General features: G+C 39.3%; 1 protein-coding gene across 1 annotated transcript in view; it reads right to left on the bottom strand.

Moving 5' to 3' along the window:
- PPEF1 (protein phosphatase with EF-hand domain 1) overlaps positions 1 to 7,028 on the bottom strand; it is a 61,850-nt gene extending 54,822 nt beyond the window's left edge. The window contains exon 1 of the mRNA XM_073670736.1: positions 6,826 to 7,028. Within this exon, the coding sequence (XP_073526837.1) occupies positions 6,826 to 6,880 (55 nt within the window). The 5' untranslated portion in view covers positions 6,881 to 7,028. The remainder of the gene's footprint in view (positions 1 to 6,825) is intronic.
- Between the last annotated feature and the right edge of the window lie 13,905 nt (positions 7,029 to 20,933).

Below are 20,933 nucleotides of genomic sequence, written 5' to 3'. Positions count from 1 at the left end.
AGGGCCCTGTGACGTGAAGGGGAGGGGGGTATGGTAATTAATCACATAGGTGGGAATTTTGGGGAATAATAAACAGTTAGGCGGGGATTTCTTGGCGTGCCCCGGACACCAAGCCTGTGCAAAACGGAGTTTATAAAAACACTTTTCTCTGCAATCAGACCTCTACTATGGGCCATACAGGTATGTATAGATTTACTTTTCTATAACCTGTATGCCCATAGTAGAGGACTGATATCTCCTAGGGGGTGTCAGATTCCCTTTAAAGCAGTAATTCTGGTAATATTATATCTGTACCAGAATAAAAAATACTTACAGGTGAAGCTGAACCTTAAACAGTTGTCGACCCAAAACATGTTATTTATGTTTGTTTATGGGAAATCTGTTTGGTGACATACAGCACCCCATTACATACTGAGATATATCATTATGAAACTTGCAGGTTTCTCTATTTTATTCTATTGTGGTTTCAGGACTCTACATATTTGCAGCTGTTCAGAGTAGCTAATGTAATGGGGCTTATAGCTGAGTTTTATTTGAGAATTAATATTAAAGTTATTCACAAGGTTTTATCAGACAGAGAAGGACTTTATCAGTGATGACCAGAATTATGATCTCTACAAATACATCTCTATCCAAGGGGCAAGAAGTTATCGGCACTAACCAGAATCTCATCTCCTGCCACTGGTGACAGGTTCTCTTGAAGTGAACAAAAAAGCATAAATCGACTTTCAACTATGATTAGTAATAGTTTGTTCTTCTGCTAGAATTAAGCTGTATTTTGCCTATAATTTTCCTAAAGGCAAAAAGTAAACATTTATCATAAAGGCAGGAAAACAAACAAACACTTATCACAAAAAGAAACAAGTTGTGACTTGTTTTAGCCATGTAATAGGTGGAAGGTGATATAAATAATCCAATACCATATACCCCATGTACACACTTGTGATCTGTTTTGATTCACATTCCCTTCAGGTACAAATGTGTGAAAAAAACATCTACGTTTCACAAGTGTTTTTTTTTTAGACTTCTTTTTCTTCCAATTTATCCATGCATGGTACGGTGCTGTTTAGAATGGAGTAAATATACCTGCCCATTTCTTTAGGAGAAAGTCCCATACCAAGCTCCTCATGCTCTCCCTGGCCTTGCCAGCCATTGCAGCCTGAGCTAGGTGGCACCATTGGAGAAAAATAGGTCCCTAAAGGAAGAATTTTGCATTGAGCACAGGGCAGTCAGTGCTGTAAGAGAGCAGCTTTCTGTGTAAATGCACAGTTGGATCACTTGGGACAGAAAGCTTGATATGGGCAAAAAAGCAGAAAAGCTGCAAGAGATCATAATAGCGGAACAGAGACTGAGCATTGCAATGGTTTCTGAACCAGAGACTGCAGTGTAAAAGCAGAGTGCGAATCTACAAGAGAGTCAGAGACATATGTCAGCAAATGGGTCAGCAACAGAAAGCAACCAGTGCACCGACGACTCACATTTGACAAAAAGTACAGACTGTGCTGTTCCAGTTTATATGAAAGAGCCTGTGCCACAAACACAGAAAGGTACAGTAGGCAAAACAGAATAACTAATAACATACACAATTAAAATAGCCAATAACATTGTACTCTTAGACAGATTCACTGTTAAATCAGTGCAAGCCACAGAGAAGGCCCATAAAATTATTAAAATCATAAAGCTGCGCTCACACAGTATATACTGGTAACAGCATAAAAACCCCTACTAATATAACCAACCACAGTGCTCCTAAAATACAAAACACATCTATCTGCTCAATAGTATCTACACATGGACCAAGTTTTGCACTCTGACCTCAGTATCGGAGAAGCTTTAATTCAGAAGCAATCCATAACTACTAAGAGGGGATGTTTGGAATTCCAATACTAATGGAGTTAAAAATGAATTTTCACCAATTTTAACAAGTTAAATTGGACACATCATAAAATAATGGCTGCAGAGTGGAATAAAATGTTTTTTTCTATTTTTAAGCTTCTAATCTCGGTTGCGTAGATATTATCTTGCAAAGTTTAGGTTATAATTTATGATAAAACCAACGAGATGGTATCAAAGGTTCTTCTTTGGGGGCACATACTTTTTCCCCTGCATGACATTGACCAATCATAAGCAGGAGTCATGCAGGGAAAAAAGAACACACCCCCAGAAGGTGAGAAGAATATGCCTTTTCCTGTGAGATATAGTGATAGGTACCCTGATATCTACAGCTCTATGTAAAGCAGGGACATCAAAATCAAATAAACATAGGGCCAAAATGAAAAACTTGGAACAAAGTCAGGGGCCAACCAGTATACAGTATAATGGGCCCCACATAGTCCCCCATACAGAATAATGGGCCCCACATAGTCCTCCAAACAGTATTATGGGCACCACATAGTCCTCCATACAGAATAATATGCCCCACATAATCCTCCATACAGTATAATGGGCTCCATATAGTCCTCCATACAGAATAATGGACCCCACACAGTCCTCCATACACTATTATGGGCACCACATAGTCCTCCATACAGAATAATGGCCCCACATAGTCCTTCATATAAAATAATGTGCCCCACATAGTTCTCCATACAAAATAATGGCCCCACATAGTCCTCCATACAGAATAATGGCTGCACATAGGGGTGGTGTTTCTGGCGTCGCGGGCCAAATAAAAACACTCTGCGGGCCAGATTTGGCCCACGGGCCAGAGTTTGAGATGCATAATGTAGAATAAAGCACAGCTGTCTTTACGAACACCACCCTTGTCATCTCGCAGATGTCAGCGTGGGGGTGAGGGGAATACAGCAGACCTGAAAACTCTGTGAAAGGAAAGCTGTATCTGCAATAGGTGTTTGTAATGACACTTAAGATGTCTCTGTCATTAGATGTCGCACAGGAGAAAGCATGTTCTTCTGACCGTCTGGGGGCATGTTCTTTTTTTTCCCTGGAGACACCTCTTATTTATGACTGGTCAACATTAAGCAGGAGAAAAAGTACACACCCCCAGAAAAAATCTCTGATAATGCCTTTGTGGGCTGATCATAAATTAGAATCTAAACTTTACAAGCTAATATCTCCGAAACCGAGATGACAAAAAAAAACAACCACATTTTATTCAGCTCCATGATGTGGCCAATAACATGCTAAAACTGGGGAAAGATCCTCTTTTTAGAAGTCAGCAGCCCCACAAAAAAGTTGTCTAGTCGGTTTTATGCAACAATGAGTACATAGAATACTGGGAAATGAATAAGCCAAAATTTCTCCCTCTTTTAGTGTTTTAGTGTGAAGATAACAATCTTTACTAAATTACTTTTTCAATTTAAAACTTTTTATTTTGTTAAAAAGGAAGGAACACAGTAGACAAAATTATAGGACAAAGAAAAAGAACATTAGCAAGACCATATCCCCAAGGCACTAATACCTCTGAGGAGTTTATTGTTCACAGTGATCTGCTCATTTTACTTTCACAAGATTTTGCTTACACACCTTAGAATTAGGAAAATAAGAAGAATAATTGGCCAATACCTTTCAGATGTGTTTGTGAATGTTTAGGACCGCTACCAAATGTTTTAGTGCTCTTTTAGTCATCTGTTTTGCATTTATTATTGCAACTATGCAACATGTATTTGGAATTTTTTTAATGGATATGCAAAAATAATTATACCGATTGATGTCAAATTATATATACTGTATGAACACTAATCAGCCAAAAAATTAAACCACAACCTAATATCTGGCCTACCTGTCAAGAAGTGGCATATGTTACGCAACAACTGAACAGTAAGCCAAATTGTGATGGCAAAATGACTGGGTCAATCCATCTCCCAAATCTCAGAATAGTTCTCTTACCATGCAAAATGATTCTATTAGTACGTAGCAATTAGTACCTATCAAAAGTGGTCGTAACTAGGACCACCGGTGAGATGGCGAAAGGGTCATTTACACCAAAAGTTTGAGGATCTGCAAGGGAGTGAAGGCTTGCCTGTCTAGTGCGATTCTTCATTAGTACAGTAACAATCCTAGGGCAGAACAAACTTCTGAAAAAAGTTAATGCTGGTTACAAAAGAAAGATGTCAGAACACGCAGTGCATAACAGCTTGCTGCATACAGGAATGCATAGTTGCAGACCAGTCAGTGTGCCCATGAAGATTTCTGTCCACCACTGGAATCAACTACAAGATTGTCATGAACATCAGAACTGGACTAGAGGGTAATGGCCGAAAGTGATGAAGCGGTGAAGGAGACCTGTACAACATTGGGTAAGTGTTTAATGTAACGGGTGATCATTGTACTTCTCTTTCAGAGACAATACTTATCTAAGACCAGATAAGATCTGCTAGGATGGATTTTCACTTCCACCATATATCATGCATTTTCAGCATATTTTAAGATGATCACACAATAGAAGACTAGATTCTCTCATATGGCTATGTATATAGTGGTGCTTGAAAGTGTGCGAAGCCTTCAGAATTCCCCATATTTCTGCATAAATTTGACTTAAAACTACATCAGATTTTTAGACAAGTCCTAAAAGTAGATAAAGAGAACCTGATTAAACATGATTAAAAACTGACTAGCTGAATCCTTCTAAGCTCTATGAAGAAACAGGAGGTCTTTGCTTTGGGGAGGGGTGTGGTGGTGAAAGGAGACCAGAACAGAAGAACTACCATATTATAGGAAACAAAGGACACATGGACACCTCCCTTGAAAGAACCTGAAAACTTTGAATGAACGTTCTATTTCCTGAATCTGAGAGTTGGGCGGGGAGGGGTGGGATGGGGTTGAAAGTTCTGTTTTAAAAATGTTCAATAAAAATTATTTGATTTAAAAAAGAAACAGGAGGTCTCTTTTCCCTGCACAAGGCATCACTGCAAAAGTCCCTGGTAGGGGGAAGAGAGGAGCAGCAGGGTCAGGAGTTGAAGAGGGGGATGACTCAAGCAGGGAAAAGAGACTTCCTATTTCTACATAGAGCAGAGAAAAGAAAAAAATGAACTGGGTAGAAAGGAAAAATTAGCAATTGTAAGTGCACAGTGCTATATAATGTGATGATTGCAATATATTAAGAGGATAAAAATGTTGCTTCTTTAAATAAAACAGGTCACCTACTCACACCTGTTTGTCATCCCATTGATTGAAAACAAGAGACTATAATTTTACGTTCCAATTATCTGATAAACCAAATGGTTCATATTCTTGTAACACTCACAAACATTTATTATTTGAGCATTTTCCTCATTTAAAAAATGGCAAAGGCTAATATTTTTAACTCATTTGTATTATGAGGTTCTCTTTTCCTACTTTTAGGACTTATTTGAAAATTTGATGCAGTTTTTAATAAAATTTATGCAAAAATGGAAAATTCTGATGGGATCACACACCTTCTAGTACCATTGTTAATGATGAAAAAAATGGAAACAAATTTTTCAAAAAATCTCAATTTATTCAGCTTTGCGAATGAGCAGCATATAAAGAAATACACACACTTACAGTACAAGCCTTGGCATGATGTCAGTGAGGTTATTAATGGATATCTAAGGAATATTCTGCCATGTTAAATGTACTTGGGCACACAAATCATCAAGGTCCGCTGTTGGCAGCTCCTTTTCAATTGCTCACCAATGACAACCCAGATGTGGTTGATGGAAGGCAAGTCCAAAGATGCTGCAGGACATGGTAGCACATTTAGGACACGTAAGCTGCTCACAGTAGCAGGAGCAACAAGCAGACTGGACTTATTGTGTTAAAAGAGGCTCCTGGATTCTTTGGAGAAATGACCGTACCACTGGTTAAACAACCAAATCAATGGAACGCCAAACTGTTAATGTTCCTGAAATGAAGACTAAAGCGGGACTCATCGATGAAGAGCATAGACTTCCATTCCAGCCTCCACTGTTTCATTCCTGACTCCAGTCTTCAATATGAGACTATGGGGGCAACACCATGAAAAGGCCTTTATGAGGTAATGTCACACCAATCCTACCTCCAGGATTATGATGTATGAAGTCGTAATGGGAGCTACAAGAATCAGACCTGGTTGCATGAACGCTCCGGCATTTCAAAGAAAATATAGTTAGGAGTTTGGCTGGGGAACCATAGATAGAGATGAGAGTAAAATGGCTCTGAGATGAGACTAGACAGGCTCCCTTTTTTAACCTCATTGATATTGATAGCATCCAAGATGTGTAAGTGCGTGTATTTCTGAGAATGGCGCTCTTAATCGATACAGATTAAATCTAGAGGTTTTCAAAAGTTTGTCTCCATTTCCTCATCATTTGCATATCAGTATCATTAACATGTCTAATGATCCTTTGATTTCCATAAGTCCACAACTTTTTCTTCTTGACTTTACAATTTTAATGTTGCAGAGTGTATAGTACTACCATTCGATTATGTATATTATATATGTATGTATACATATCTTTTGGGGTCAGTAGGGCAACTGGCAGGCAAGAAATCTAGCACATTAGTATGGGAGGGCTGTAGTGTATGTACAATATGGCACACATAAATGCACGCACATGAAAAGAAGGGTCCATTTTTTGAAGTTCTAAAATGTTTTTTTAGGTGGAAGTGAACACAAAATTATTTTATTTCTTTCCTCTAGCCAAAACACTAATTTCTATATAGTATTTCTTTTTTTATTTTCTTTAGTAACATTTTATTTTTAGGAGGTATGTGTAAATATAAAACAAAAAAAAATAATAATTACAAACATACCCAGATAGTCTAATGATGTACTATTGGCAAATACGTACGTTTTTGACACTAATTGCATGTTATATTTAATAATAAATGTTGATTTCTAGGTATACCTTAAGCACTTACCATTTTCAGACTTTCTGCCTTGATATTCTGTCTTGACGGATGTTCCACATCCCATGGCTTCAAATCTTATGCCCACTACTATGGCTCGTACAGTCTTAGGCTCCTGATGGATGTTGTTCCAAGTCCCCAAGCTTGTTTGCCTTTAACCGCTTTGGTCTGTGATACAAAGGGAAGGAGGTGTGTCACACACAAGAAGAATGGCGAGAAATTAAATTACATGGATTAGCAGAGTGTGGTTTCAAAGGGACTGCTGCATCGAAATCATTAAAGCTTGTTATGAAGCATCTCACATGATGAGGATCTTGTAAACTAGATTGTCACTGAAACATCTGCTTGATGTTACATCATTTCAATTACTGGAACTTGTAATGTATCAAAAATAAAAATGATGATGTCACTGTGTATTTTAGCTTATACATTTCATGTTTTCTTTCTTTTTTAAATGTAAAGCAAAGAAAATTAACATGCATAATCTAATGTTTTCAAGTAGAACTGTTCAATAGTAGGTGCATTTTATACAGAACTAATATGTTTACTTCTACCTTGAAGAGTATGTAAAAAATTCCCAGATGAAATGCTATTTTGTCGGGTAAAATGACGAATGATGTAATAAAAACATGTCAGACCCCATTATATTCAAAGGACTCCACTGGGCGCAGTTGTTGTGTGTCATTGGAAAGATTCTGCACTATCATCACTTAAGTTCTGTTCATTGTAAAGCAGAACATTGGAAATGATTAAAGCAGCTGTGAACAAAGCCTTACAAATATTCAATGCACCAGAAAAATGTTTAAGGATTTATGCAAGACAATTGAAATTCAGGTCTTCTACCCTTTTACAAAATTAAGGAGTGATGCCATCTTAATCCTATTGTGTTCTGAACAGTCCAGGACTTACATATCGCTTGTTGGTTACTATGGGTTATCATAGACTCTACAGCAGGGGTCCTCAACCTGTATCTTGGGAGCCACATGTGGCTCGCGGTCCCATGAATTGTGGCTCGCGGTTGTCTGCCAGCTTGGTGCATTAGCTCCAGGTCTAACAAACAGGTATAAGGGCACATCTCAAAATGGTGAATTTTGTGAGTAGCTCTGCACAAAAAAGCAGATCTGTATGCACATATGCTGGTCTTAGGGGTTTAGAGATAATTTAAGTATGGTACGCTGGAGACAGGATGATACTACCTGTCAGAGGAGGTGCTTGAAGCTGGATGTGACAGTGTGGTGGGAGTGCTTGATGAGAGAATACAGAATGGGGGTATTGTGGGAACCCCTGGATCTTGGTATACTGTTTCAGGGTGATTTCTGTGGAAAAGCTTTGGTTATCATTATACCCGTAATGGGGGCTTTGGTTGCCACTACTGTGACGGGGCGAAAGCTGGATGTGGCTCGTGACCCTCTCTCGGATCTGAATGTGGCTCGCGACCCTCTCTCTAAGCTGAATGTTGCTCTCAAGGTCATAAAGGTTGGGGACCATTGCTCTATAGTGTACATGTCATGTAATACATAGTGTTATGAATACCATATCACCAGCAATGTGCTAGTGAGTGATGATGTTACAACTAGTGAATATACAGGAGATACATCTAAAGTTAAAAAATGCCTTTAGGTAGTAGTTGCAGAGTCTGAGGTGCACAGGGTTGCAGGAGGCATGGCTGGGTCAAAGGTCAGTGTTGGGTCAGCACTACAGACAAGTTCATGCCACTGGTAGCATTTGCATAAAAGTTCCTCATCAGTGAAGGTCAAACCCTAGGCAGATGCAGCAGCATGGAGGAGGAGAAGTTGTACAGCAGAGGAAAAAGTCTGCACTAAAGCTCGCTAGCAAGTGGGGTGAGTAGCAATCACTAGTAGGATGCACCAAGAGCTTCGTGAGAGCTACTGAGTAGCATATTCGGGAACTGTCACATCTGTCCGGGCAACAATGTTACACATTTTCTAATAATTTATTGTTTGCTGTTTTGGATTGGACCCAGACTGATTCCTGAATCTGCCATAGGATTGCTATGATTGCTACCTGCAGTCTACTGTTTTACACTGTATCTGTATTGTATGAAATTTGGCAGCAGTGACCTCAGATTTGTTTGAACAGAACTGTGATCAATAGTCCAAACTACTACAAATCAATATATAATTCATAACTGGAATAAATAAGGAACAACCTCACCCATTTCATGAAGACTATTGATCACAATTCTGTTCACTAACAGTTGTCTTTTTGAAGTAAGTTCATAGATATATAATGGTTTCAATCTATAGAAACCAACTTATCCTGCACTGACTAATGTCAGTTCTTTCTTCCTGCACGGAAGTTGGATACATTTTTTTTTGTGCTTTATAAGTCATCTGGTTTGAGTTTGGTGACCTATTTTCAATATGTCACTTTTTGGTGTAATTATTTTAACACTTTTTATTAAAGGCTAAGTTTTAGATTTTAGCTCTTTGTTTCTTTTCTCATTGACGTTGCTGAGCGAACTATTTAGGGGTGGAGCTGATCCATCCTTCCCTGTATGCTTTTTTCTTAGATTTTTCAATAAGCTTTTATATGCTTATTCATGAGAACAAACACTATTTTTGGCCATTATATGACTTTTCTTGTGTGAATTTCACCAGCTTTTCCCTCAGCAGGCTTCATTCATCTTTAATTTTCTGTTGTCGCTAAGCTAGTGGGTGGTGACTGGCTGTTATGATATCTCTCAAACACTGCATACAGAGGCATGAAGGATTCCAACTCTCCTGTGTCTATGTATCACACCCTCACCAGCAGCAGAAAGGATGACGTTATACAGCAGTACTGTATAGATGTGGGACTCCTGCTCTGGGGTGAGATAAACACTTACTAGAAAGATGAAGCACAATTTGTCTGTAACTTTCTTTATCTATTTGTTCCTTACTCCTCCTCCCACCTCACTTTTCTGTAGACTTCAATAAACAGCTATAATCTGATCCCTCACTGTGATGGCACTCCTCCTTGTTTTGATCACGAAGAATTTTTGTTGTTTTTCACATTGAATGAAAAGTCTGGGGGAGAAAAAATGTTTCTTATATTTACTTGTACAATACTATTGACTCATTCAAAGTTTGTTGAAACAGTGACCATTTTACAAAATAAAAGCCAAATAAATGCGATTTTGTCGTGTAACCATTGGTTAGTTTGTTGTTATAAGGAACAGACGCATCAATTTCCAGTGTGTATATACATTCTCTCTTACTAAATTTAAAATATAAAATTAAAATCAAATTTAAATCAAATTTAATTAATATGTTTACATTTCTTGGGTAGCTGCCTAAATTAGGTAAGGTTATAATGAATGTGTCACTTAGTCTAAGCATGTCCTATCCTCATTGTAGCCTTCAGGCTGCAAACCAGAATTCATTTTTATGCATATTCTGTTATTATTCAAGGTTTTTCAATTTAACAAAAAAATAACTACAACTACAAGTACAAATACATAATGGATATGAATAGTAAAAAAAAATTTGAAAATGAAAGCTTATATATTATAATCAGATAATTTGATATTTAAAGCAGATTTGGGGGATTATATCAATGCCTGTTAGCCAGATTTTTCACATAAAGTTCCAATTATTAGCAAAAGCAAAATTTACACAAAAATTTTCTAATTTCGTACCACCTTTGTTATTTTTTGGAAGAGTAAGTAGGTCTTAGCAGGCTGCTTGACCAAATTTTACAGATTTATTATAATTTTATGGCAGAAATTGTTGTAATTTGTAGCTGAAATCTTTGCCAGTCCAGTATGTGCTAATTTTTTTAAGAGGCATGCGCTTTTTAAGGGTTACTTTTACCAATCTTCCACTTTTTCGATCCCTAAAAATGTGTTTTTAGGGAAAAACAACATTAATTTTAAATCACTAACACATTTGAGAAAAAAAAAATCTAAGTTAATGCATAAAATATTTACTTAAACTAGGATAACTTGTGCAACATAGGGAATTGAGTGTATAATATGGACTAATACCATATCCATGTACAAAAGGATCCAAAGTATCTATATAAGAGATGCATCCAAGTTATTGTATTCACTAGCACACAAATTGTTTTGTACTTACTGTTTTGGAGATACAGTTTTAATTTATAATTATAAGGTGTAACCTTCTTAACTTGATTTTATCATTATCTTGCCCAAACTCGATCATTAGATCACATACACTCCAGATTTCCTTAGATGATACATAAGTAACAATGGACCTGATTTTCCCACATAGACTTCATTTGTTGTTGTAAGCTCAGGAAAAGCAATCGCAGAATTTTTATAAGGGTAATTTAGACAATAATCTCGGAAAATAAAGATTTCAGTTGAGACACAACATTGTAGCTGAATTTTTCATAGTTGACAGCATTGCAAAAAATGCCAATGCCTGGTATAATATGCAAGATTACAAGAAGAGGTTGATCGGTTTTGGAAATAACAGGATTGAGATTGTGTTTAACTCATGATTACTGACTTAATGGGAAACACAATCAAATAATAAGAACGCTGTGAAACCACTGACTACACTAGGGCAGTCATGTGACCACTTCTCCATCCTTTCATGCTACAGAAACCATTTGAGTGTTGAATTAATCAGAATTAACCCTAGCTTGAATTTTTACCATTTATTCTCCAAACAAACAGAATATTATTGAATTTTCTAAATATCCTATTTCTAAACAGAGATAGATGATGACAAAAATCATTTAAAATTGTTCTTTTTTTTCAATTTTTTTTTAAGGTTGGGTGAATAAACACACGCTACATTCAAGGACATATTAATGACAAGAATCCCAAAAGCATGATGCTGGCTGGCACATCAACACGCACAAGCGTGTGCTGCCGCTGAAAAACCACTCCAAAGACCATGGAATGAACAAAAGAAACGGAGTTTTAAGGTTTATAAGAAAAATATGTAACTTTATTAAATACATAAGAAATAAACCATGTACACAAAATACAAGTAACACATGTGTGTGGTAGAGCCTCTCATCCAGCCAAACCAGAACTCACACTTTGCACTGACGAGGGGCAGTACCCCGAAACACAGTGTCTGCAAATTGGGTTTCTGGTATTGGCTTTTCTCCTAAGTCATGTGATAAGGCTCGTTAAAGGTTCACTATTGACTTTTAGGATTGCTGCTTCCTGTAGGTGGCACTAGAGTTCTAGTCCTCATCCTCTCTGAAGAGACAATTTGAGAGAGCTACAATGATACTAGTAGTAAGGGCGCAGAAAATCCAGGGAGCCAGTTAAGCTAGATGGTGAGGGCAGATTGAAAAAAAACACAGAAAGGCATTCAACCCAGAGAGTACAAAATGGCTAAATCCCCTATGAACCCAATGGTATATAAAGGTCATAGAATAACTAAAGGGACAGATGGCCAAAACGTGATGTAGACAAAAACACCTGGTAGAATGGATCTAAAAATGTAGGAGCCCAAACACACCAGCTAGAACCGGAGCATGCTTACCCTGGAGAAAGAAAGCACCCAAAGGGTAAGGAGTGAGACAGGCACCGCTTCCCAACGTGCATTTCACGCACACACATGTGTTCCTTGTATTTTGTCTACATGGTTTATTTCTTATGTATATAATAAAGTTACATATTTATACTTAAAAACCTTAAAACTCAGTTTCTTTTGTTCATTCTATATTCAAGGACATGTGTATAGCGGGTGCAAGGTAAGCAACTTAGGGGTGTCTCAATACTCCGAATAATTGGATTGGAAAACCAATACTATAACGGTCTCGTGATAATTGGGGGCCCGGTATTCCCTATCTCTAATAAGTGTTATCCATAGACTTGAGAGTCAAGTGGGCGGTCCTAGATAGTGATTGAAAGCTTTTTATTTATGCACACTGAAACAAGAAAGGCTGTCAGTCATTGATTGAGACCATTCACTAGACTCATAAGCCCAGAACTAGAAAAACTATATATCAATCTTCTTGGTTCCTTCTGCTCTATATCATGCTGCACATAGATTGGACTGCAATCTGCAGTCAACTAATAATTAAGACCACCTCATGTAAAGTTTTTATTTTTCACCATATGAAGTTGTTCACACAGTAAAAAGATGATATTGAGACGTGATATAATAGAATAAAAAACAATTGTAAATGTAATGCTCAAAATTTCAGCTAGAAATGGCGTCAGGAGCACAGCACAGGATGCTAGGCAGGAAACCACTCATGGCTTCTTTCAGTGCTACTGATTTATGTCATTGCCTCCACATTATGAAAATGCCAATACGGTTGAGTGCAGCAGTCATGCTGCAGGAGCCATATTCTGCCTCCTGCCTAGAACCATCAAGTCTCCTCTAAGATGATACTGGCAACACAATGATTGCATTGCGCCACCAACATCTTTCAGCAGGAGAGCAGGCAATACACATATTTATATGTATGTGCATATATACTGTATAACTACACCAAAAAATCCACAATCCATAATCAACATCAAAAAGAAGCATAAACAGACAACAACGCTTAGAAAAGAAAGAAGCTTCTTTATAAAGGGCTTAAAAACATCTTTATTTATAAATTGTAAAAGTTAATATATTAATATAACAAAACGTCAGCACAAATGCTAGATACAGATGAAGAAAAGGTGGGTACACCTGGTAAGTAACATATATGGCACACTATATATACCACGTAAGGTCAAATGCTTATCCCAGTAAATAAAGACATAGTGTCAATGCATCATGGAAAGAGAAAACACAGACTGCATATGATATTTATAAGTGATACATATCGTTAAAAGGGGGAACTGGAAAATCACAGCATGACCTGCATAAAGAAAGCCCCTGGACGAAGCATGTCATTGAAAAACGCGCGTCGGGTGTGGTGGGTCCCTGGTCTGGTGCACTACAGTTAATGTTACCTTTACTCTTTTCTGCCATTATATGTTTAGTCACCTTATGTTTTGACTTTCTTTATGCAGGTCATGGTGTGACTTACATATTGTTCAATTGTGTAGCAGTATCACTCTTAAATATCATATGCAGTCTATGTTTTCTCTTTCTATGATGCATTCACACTATGTCTTTATTTACTGGGATATTCATTAGACTTTATGTGGTATATACAGTGTGCCATTTGTGTTACTTACCAGGTGTACCCACCTTTTCTTTATCTGTATCCCCCATTTGTGCTGACTTTTTGTTATACTAATTTATTAACTTTTACAATTTAGAAATAAATATGTTTTTAAACCCTTTATAAAGAAGCTTTTTTTTCTTTTCTAAGTGTTGTTGTGCATATATATATACACACATATATACATACAAAACCTTAGATAGAAACAAACTGAACAAAGACTGTGCTGTAAGTAAAATGCAATACAGCATATAAATAACAGAGTACTTAGTAAACACTGTTTTTGATCAAAAAAGAGTAAAAGCCATCCCACCAGCATCAAGGTGTAACCAGTTGACCATGTGTCAAAGTGGCGTCAGTGTGAATAAGGGCTGAGCAGGACCGGATCCCGACTATGGATACCCAGCAATGGGAAGCTATATAAACGTAATGCCCAGCTCAAAGAAAGGGAGGCCACGCTTTAGCGTGCACTGAGGGCAAGAACCTAAAGCAAAACCGAAAGAAATGCATATTATATATGACCTTCACAAAATTAATGATCATCAATGGAAATCACAGAAGGAAGAAATAAGTCTTAATTCAAATCTCAGCCCCTTGAGATGTAATTATCACATATTAGTACTGCCAGATATATCTTCTTAATTAATGGTACGCAATGTCCAAATACAGATTATGCTAAGCCTGATGTAATAACAATAAAACAAAAGCTATTATATTTGTATTAGTGACCTGTCATTTTTATCCCCATAATTAATTTTAAATATGTAAAGAATTTAAAGTTTATAAGATGCTTTAATATACTGTGCAATTAAGAAAGTATGCAAACCAACTAGGAGCTACTGAAATATATTATGAAAAGCAATATGTGGGAATCTAAAACATAACCTTTATTTGGTCATCTAAAAATATATAGCCTGGTCAACAACTAAATCAGCACCAACAATAAACATATAACATGTGTAAAGAGAACACCAATATTTCACTAACAAAAAAAAAAGTGCAGTAAAAACGAGATGGAAACTCCTGCTATACCATACCCCAACATAGAAAGTTCAGTTGGTAAATTGTATGTATGTATGTATAAAAGCAAATAGAATTGAATGTAACATGGAGGCTCTATAATAAGTAAATGAAATGGTCTCACTCAAGATATGTAGAGCTTGGGATATTTCACCTCCTCGGATATTCACGTCAATGGAATCAATCCCCCTAACTCTAAGGAGAGTGCTATCACAATTATGATGTAATTTGAAGTGGCGTGGTATGGTCTAAACCCAAGCACATTCAGTTCCTTATGGCCCCTGATGAAGGCAGGTCCGAAAAGCGCGTCGGGGCGTACACGCTGCTAGGTGAGCCTCCTTTCTATTCTGTTGTCTATTTAGTGTTAAGGTATTGTACCGTTTTTCAAACTATTTGATGGCTATCATCCTCTAATATTATGCCTATTAGGGTGTGTAGAACTTTGGGTGATGCTAATATTTGAAATGTAAGGAGGATTTGTGCTATACTGCTATCACTATATATCACCAGATACACATCTGTGACATGCATAAGTAGTGCTGTTGCAGAGTGTGACATGCAGAAGTAGTGCTGTTGCTTTAAAAGCATTCAGCAACTATTAGAAGTAAGGCAAGCATATGAGACAGGAAGTGTTGTGCTCCAGAATCATCCAGCAACTAGAGGGGTTAATACAGTCACAGGGGAAGGGGAGTGTTTTAGTACAGCCCCATGGGGGATTGTGGGGAAGTTGTTTACTGTTTGGCTGGAGCCTAAGAGAAAGGTGGTGTGTGTGATCTGTATCTCACAGAAGTGCCCCTGCAAGTGAAAAGGATTCAAGTCCGGAGTGAAGCTAAAAACGGGTCAGGTAGAGTTCCTGAACTAGCAGTGCAGAGTATTGTCAGTTAGAAAGATAAGGACTGGAAGAAATGGTGTCACAGGGATTATCTCCCTCAGTAAACCCTCCCCCCTCCTCCATCTCACTGTGCAGTAAAGGACGCTGTGTTCATTAATGTGCATTTGCATTAGAACTGTGCTGTCCTGTACTACTGGGAAAACCGTGAACTGCTGTGCTGCTAAGGAAACTGTACTGTTTGCCACTGGAGACTGTTGCTCATAAGACTTAACTTGCATTGGCCAAGTGGCTTCTTATTAAATGCTACTGTTTTACCGTTTATGAGGACTCTTGTCAAGTGTGTCTGGTCAGCAAGTGAAACAACCTACGTGTCTGTGCCTGAGGGTCAATACCCCTGTGTGCCTGAGAGAAGCTGCAGCAAATGGTCTATGGTCGCCCTGAGTAACGGTTCCCCCAGGATTCCAAAGAATTCATGTAACCTGTCTCGCCCCTATCTGAACCTAGCGGCGTGCGTGTAACACATCTATGGTATTAGACAGCATTGTGTGGATATTGGTGTTGAATTTAATGAATTATAGCTCTGCGCGCCCAATGTTTGCACTTATGCATTTTTTCCCCTTTTTATCTGTAACTATATTTGATAATAAAAATTAATTATATTTGGAAATATATACAATTGGGCTTTCAATCGTCTCTTTTTTGTGTGTGTTTTCTCTTATGTATAATATATATATAAAATGAAAAGATGAACAGAGATATTCCTGCTATTAAACTGTCCTACAACCCTCTGGACCACTAACTGGGGTGACAGTTCACCTTTCAACAGCACAACAACCCTAAGCTAAGACAGTGCAGGAGTGTCATCAGAATAAGTGTTCCTGAGTGGCCCACCCTGAGCCTAGCCTAGAGCCCAAGACTAGAGCCCAAGATTAGAAGACCTGAAGATAGCTGTGCATCAATAATCCCCATCCAACCCGGCAGAGTTTGAGAAGATCCTCATAAAAACGGAGAAAATCCAGATTTGATGGCTAAAAAGAAACTGCTGGAAAGGGGTCTCATCAGTGTACTTGGGTAAAGAGTATTTACTTTTGTAGATTTGATGTTTCCATTTTTTTTACTTTGAATAAGTGTTACTATATTTCCTCAAACAACTTTGTTATAATAAGAAATTGTGGGCTGAATGGTGGGAATAAATATTAACTGTAACAAAAATGTGGAAAAAGTAAATACTTTTGGAAGGCGCTGTAAATGTAACACAGATACATCATCTTCTATGGTGTCTGGGAGGTCAGTTACAGTTCATGTACACAGAATTATTCTCTCAGTCAGTAGGTGTAACTAATAATGATGGATAACAGGACAGAGCTGTGCACTGTTCTGCAGCATTAATATTCAGCCGTTCTGAACGTCATATATTAACACAATGTTGGATAGCTGGGGACCAGAAGTGCTATCCTGACCATGAGTCACTGCCTTTATGATCTTTCCAATCATGACACCATTACCCAGGTAACTGCTTGGATGTTGAACTATATTGGTCATAACCATCAAAAAGATTTAGCAGATCCTCAGTGACAGTTTTAATAGGTGTCTAGTGCTGCTCATCCAAATCAGACTAAAGTAGGGAACTTGGTATTATACCTAGCTACATTAGGCAGGAAAGTAGTGAGGTAGTGAGGCGACCACCCAACATTGCATTAAAGTATGGTCTTCTAAACTCTAGAGGAGTGGCCTCCTAAAGATAATAGCTAGTGTTGAGCGAGCACTAAAATGCTCGGGTGCTCGAAGCTCGGGCCGAGCTCACTGTGATACTTGGGTGCTCGACCCGAGCAACGAGCCCAATGTTAGTCTATGGGAGACCCGAACATTTTTGCGGCGGCTCCCCCGGCAGTCTGTAGAAAGCCTAAAAAGTGCTCAAAACGATAGTGACAGTGCTCAAATGACATGGGGACAGCATGGGGATCGCCCCAGGAAGCATTTCTGACCCCCAGGTCACTGCTGTCAACAACGTGGTCAGAGGTATTAAGCCACTTTTACAGGCTCACAATAAAACGTTCAAAAACGAAAGTGAAAGTGCTTTCCTGTGAAATATGTTAACCCCTTGTCTTTCTGTTTTTGTGTTTTCCTTTTTTGCTCCCCTTCTTCCCAGAGCCAGAACTTTTTAAATTTTCGTTCAATATGGCCATGTGAGGGCTTATTTTTTGCGGGACGAGTTGTACTTTTAAACACCATCACTGGTTTTACCATGTCGTGTGCTGGAAAATGGGAAAAAAATTCCAAGTGCAGTGAAACTGCAAAAAAAATGCAATTCCACAGTTGTTTTTTTGGGTCCTTTTTTCACCACGTTCACAGATTGTTAAAACTGACCTGCCATCATTATTTTCCAGATCGTTACGAGTTCATAGACATCAAACATGTATAGGTTCTTTTTTATTTAAGTGGTGAAAAAAAAATCCAAAGCATGCTAAAAAAACAAAAAAAAATGACGCCATTTTCCGAGACCCTTAGCTTCTCCATTTTTCGGGATCTGTGGCCAGGTAAGGGCTTATTTTATGCGTGCCGGGCTGACGTTTTTATTGATACCATTTTGGGGTAGATCCGATGTTTTGATCGCCCGTTATTGCATTTTATTGCAAAGTTGTAGCGACCAAAAAAACTTAATTCTGGCGTTTAAAATTTTTTTCTCGTTACGCCGTTTACTGATTGTATTAATTCTTCTTTTATATTGATAGATCGGGCGATTCTGAACGCGGCGATACCAAATATGTGTATGTGGTTTTTTTTTTTATATATATATATATATTTTATTTTGAATGGGGCGAAAGGGGGGTGACTTAAACTTTTATATATTTTTTATTTTTTTTATTTTTTTAAAAACTTTTTTTTTACACTTTCTGCTTGCTTCTATAGTCTCCAGAGGAGACTAGAAGCAGCAGTTGTCTGATTGCTTCTACTGCATACAAGCGATGAGCAGATCGCTTGTATGCAGGAGAAATGCTCACTTTCTATGAGCGCTGACCACTAGGTGGCGCTCATAGCAATTGAGACATGACAACCACAGGTGTCTGCTGCAGACCCTGAGTTGTCATGCCCACCCATTGGTGACCCGCGATCACGTGACGGGGTCACTGATGGGCGGGGCTTAGGACTCCCGGAAGCGCGAGTTAAATGCCACTGTCAGAGATTTAACATGTTAACAGCCGCGGGTGGATTGCGATTCCAATAATCAGCTGACATGTGCTCGCTTCAGTGCGGGCTCACTGCTGGAGCCCCCGCTGAACCGGCCTTCCCGACCTGGTGCGTACTATTACTGACCAGGTCGGAAAGGGGTTAAGGAACATCCTTTCCAGGGTAAAGACTTGTGTATAAGGTAAAATAAATAACCAAAAACAAAAATACTCCTCCACACCTTGGGCTATGTTCACAAGTAGCATTTTTTATGCGTTTTTGCACGTTTGTATTGCTTTCAACCGTGACAAATGCATTCACCGGGAAATGTCATTTTAACATTTTACAACCTTATCTGGCCATGTGCTGTGTGACACCTGCATACAGTGCTGAAAAGACATGGGAACAGCATGGGGAAGACCCCTGGAAGCATCTCTGACACCCAGGTCACTGCCTAAAAGTGTGCCCATCAGAAGTGATCCTTGCCGCATCAGAAGATGCAGACTTGCAACTATCCCCATGCAAGTCCTTGTCCCAGGGCAGTGTTCAATTGTACCTCCCCCATAACTTGCAATACAAGCGCAAGTATGCAGCCTGCCACCCACCCACCCCCAGGCTGCAATACCATACTGCTAGCTTGCTTGCACTTGAAATTGGGCCTTTTAGGCATGTGGAGGTGGAATCTGGCCACCACGTCATGGCTGCGTCGGTAGCCTGGTATTCATACTCAGTCCCCGGCCGCCCGGCGGCCGGGTGTCCACGCTTGGTCCCCAGCCGCCAGGGGGAGGCCGGGTGCCCACACACAGTCCCCAGCCGCGTGGGGGTGGCCGGGTGTCCATAAACGGTCCCCAGCTGCCCCTATTTGTCCCGGTGCGCCTTATACACAAGCGCGCATACCAAAACATTACCTGTGCCCTCCCCAGTGCATTTAGTGGGAAGGACAGCCTAACCACAAACACGTGGACAAGTGAATGTGGCCAGGAATGGTCCATCTCACTGACGCCTTCACACTGGGTTAATATTGTGGAAGCCGGGACACAGTTGGACACTGGGATGCAACACGTCCTCCAGACATAGAGGATTGCGGGTCCTGGGTCAATCAGGCTTCAACACAAAGTTCAGAAGGTAGACAGCAGCAGTGGTCGGCCTCCTACACAACGAGTAAATTATTCATGATCATGAGGCCATCCATCTCCTTAGCTTTCTGTTCCTTGGAATGCAAGCGCATGTATGTAGTAGCAGCTAGGCCTGAGGTGGTCAGCGTTTTGGCGCATATTCTACCTCCTTCGAGGATTGCTGGATGTTTTCCTGCTACTATCCCAGTTCTATGACTCCCGTTAAAACAAAGCTTCAGGTGATGAATGATGGATGAGGTGGTGGCAAAGGAGAAAGAGCAGGAGGAACAGGGACCATTCACATCAATATCAGGCCAGCCAACCACACATGTCTTGTAGGATATGTTTCTGTACCAAAAGGAGCGGTTCAGCTACACAATTATAAGGCATACAGTGAATGCAATGCCTACCAAAAATTTTGAGCCACTCCAATGCCCCTTGGAAATGACATGGAGGTCAGAGGGCATTAACTAAACCTTTTTTTCGATTTATAGCAACTGGGTCTCCCGTGCACTGTTGGCCTAAGCAGTGAATGGAAGGCTTTCCAAAAATTATGAGGAACTGCAATGCCCCTTACAAGAGCCATGTGTGGCACCCCAGGGGTCTGGTCACCACAGTAATAGAGATATTACGTCGGAGAGCAAGTGGGAGGTTTCCTGGTCAGGATCCCTTAAACATGCAACATCCTCCTGCCCCAGTCCTGGGAGGGGAGAATTCTGCCCTTATAAACTGGATCTGGGGCGGGGTTGAGTGAGTCAGAGAACAGTCAGAGTCAGAGTGAGAGCAAGGGAAAGTAACAGCAAGGAGCTCTGTAGGAGCTAGGAGCTAAAGACCAGGGGCTGGAAGCTGAGCAGAGCTCGCCCTGGCAGAAGACAATAGGAACCGGA

This window comes from Phyllobates terribilis, unplaced genomic scaffold, assembly GCF_046119375.1.
Source record: "Phyllobates terribilis strain yellow unplaced genomic scaffold, ASM4611937v1 Scaffold_2__4_contigs__length_985480577, whole genome shotgun sequence".
NCBI classification, from domain to species: Eukaryota; Metazoa; Chordata; class Amphibia; order Anura; family Dendrobatidae; genus Phyllobates; species Phyllobates terribilis.
This window is presented reverse-complemented; position numbering and strand designations above follow the sequence as displayed.